The following is a 2,475-nucleotide window of genomic DNA, read 5'->3' as shown; positions in this document are numbered from 1 at the left end:
GCGGTTTTTTTCCCTTTTTTTCTCCGTTTGTTTCTGGGTTTTTTCGGTTTTTTTTTCCATTTTTAATTCGGATTTTTTGGGTTTTTTTTCCCTTTTTTTTACTTTTTTTTTTCGGGTTCATTTGAATTTTTTGAGGTTTTTTCCTATTTTTTAATGTTTAATTGGGGGGTAAAAGCCGCGCTCGAGGCAGGTCACGCTCAGCGAGGGGCTGGAACCCGAAATTTCCTCCGGGGGGGGGGGGGGGGGGGCGCACGCGGGGGGGGGGGGGCGGCGGCCTAAAAATGGGGAAAATTGGGAATATTAATTAATGGGGAATTTTTGGGATTTTTTTCAGATTTTTTTCCCCATTTTTCGCCGATTTTTTTCAATTTTTTTCGTTTTTTTTTTGGGTTTTTTTTCCCTTTTTTCCCCATTTTTTTGGCATTTTTTCGAGGTTTTTTAAATCATTTTTAATGTGAATTTTTGGAGGGATTTTTTCCCTTTTTTCCTCCATTTTTTTCTGGGTTTTTTTTTCGTTTTTTTTTCCCATTTTTAATTCAAATTTTTTTGCTTTTTTTCCATTTTTTCCCCTTTTTTCCCACCTTTTTTCCCCTTTTCTTCGCATTTTTTGGCATTTTTTTTGCGGTATTTTTTAATTTTTGAATCGAACTTTTTTGGCTTTTCTCCTTTTTTTTTTTGCGATTTTTCCCCATTTTTTTCAGGTTTTTTTCCCATTTTTAATTCGGATTTTCCGGGGTTTTTTTTCCCCATTTTTTCTAAATTTTCCTTGGTTATTTTTTAATTTTTACTTTGGATTATTTTAAGTTTTTTTCCCCATTTTTCGGTTATTTTTTTGGGTTTTTTTTTTCCGCTTTTTATTTGTTTTTTTTGGTTTTTTTCCTTTTTTTTTTCGTTTTTTTCGCATTTTTTTAATTTTTAATTTGATTTTTTTGTGGGTTTTTTTCCCCCATTTTTTGTGAGTTTTTTTCATGGTTTTGGGGGGTTTTTTTTGCATTTTTTATTTCAATTTTGGGTTTTTTTTCTCATTTTTTTTGCGAGTTTTTTTTCGAGTTTTTTACGGTTTTTTTGTGTTTTTATTTTGAATTTTTTGCGGTTTTTTTCCGTCTTTTATTTCCTCCATTTTTTTGCATTTTTTTTCGGATTTTTTTCCATTTTTAATTTCGTTTTTTTGAGATTTTTTTTCCCCCTCTTTTTCCATTTTTTCTTCTGTTTTTTTTCGGGTTTTTTTCCCTTTTTAATTTTAATTTTTTGAGGATTTTTCCCTTTTTTTTTTTGCGTTTTTTTTTTCTGTTATTTTCGGGGGTTTTTGCATTTTTTTCCTCCGCCTTTATAAAAACATTTTTCCTTTTTTCTCTTTTTTCCTCAGATTTTTTTTACCTTTTTTCTCCCCCTTTTTAAAAAAATATTTTCCCTTTTTTCCTCCCCTTTTTTAACTCGCATTTTTTTTCCTTTTCTTTCCCCTTTTTTTGGCATTTTCATTCATTTCCTTTTCTTTTTTTTTTCCATTTTTGTGGGATTTTTCTCCCTTTTTTAATTTGAATTTTTTCCTTTTCTCCCCCTTTTTTTTTTCATTTCCACGAAATTTTCTCCCCTTTTTTTGTTTTTTTTTACCTTTTTTTTGCCATTTTTTCCCAATTTTTTTGCGTTCTTTTCTTTTCTTTTTTTTTTAATTTTTAATTTGGATTTTTTCAGTTTTCCCCCCCATTTTCTCTACAATTTTTTCCTGTTTTTTTTTAAATTTTTAATTTTAATTTTTTGGGTTCCCCCCCCTTTTTTTGTGTTTCTTTCCTTTTTTTTTTAATTTTTAATTTGAATTTTTTTTTTTTTAGTATTTTTCCCCTTTTTTCACCTTTTTTTTTAAATTCAGATTTTTTTTTCATTTTTCTCCCTTTTTAATCCAGATTTTTTTCACTTTTTTCCCCTTTTTTCCCTTTTTTCCCCCGGTTTTTTTTTTAGGAATCACCCCAAACCCCCCCTCCATCCTCACCGGGGCTCCTCCTGACCCTCCTGCTGACGGGCGCCGGCATCTCGGCGTGGGCCACCGTGCACGTGAACTCATCGCCGCTCTCCCAGTCGCCGACCGTCACCGGCAACTCGCTCGTCGCCGTGAACGTCCCGTTGACGTGGGGGGTCAAGCGCAGTGGGAGGGGCCTCATCTCCCCCCTGGGGCCCGGATTGGTGCCCGCCCGGCTCCACGTGACCGTCAGCCCCTCGTCGCTGGGGAGGCTGGTGGCCAAACACCTCAAACGCGGCGTCTGCGCCACGTAGAGCGACGACGGAGACGGGCCCAGCAGGAAGACGCCGACGCCGCCGGGGGAGGACGAGGAGTCGCCTGGAGGGGGGGAAGAAGAGGAGGTTGGAGAGGGTCAAAGTCGAGGGTTGGGCAAGAGAAGGTTGATGGAGGCAACAAGAGTCAAGCCGAGGTCAATGGAGACACCAAGAGTCAACCCGAGGTCAATGAAGACCCCCAAAGTC

At 36.9% G+C, this 2,475-nt stretch overlaps 1 gene segment (V, D, J or C); it reads right to left on the bottom strand.

The window, feature by feature from the left end:
* Positions 1 to 1,987: 1,987 nt before the first annotated feature.
* The window catches only part of LOC113980973, a gene marked incomplete at both ends in the record, with an annotated part of 1,694 nt that continues 1,206 nt past the window's right edge, over positions 1,988 to 2,475 (bottom strand). Inside the window, 1 exon segment of the C gene segment in view lies at positions 1,988 to 2,332. Within this exon segment, the coding sequence occupies positions 1,988 to 2,332 (345 nt within the window).

Source organism: Neopelma chrysocephalum, unplaced genomic scaffold, assembly GCF_003984885.1.
Source record: "Neopelma chrysocephalum unplaced genomic scaffold, ASM398488v2 Primary Assembly neopelma1_95740, whole genome shotgun sequence".
In the NCBI taxonomy this organism is placed as follows: Eukaryota; Metazoa; Chordata; class Aves; order Passeriformes; family Pipridae; genus Neopelma; species Neopelma chrysocephalum.
Note: the sequence above shows the minus strand (reverse complement) of the source record. Positions and strands in the feature narration are given on the sequence as shown.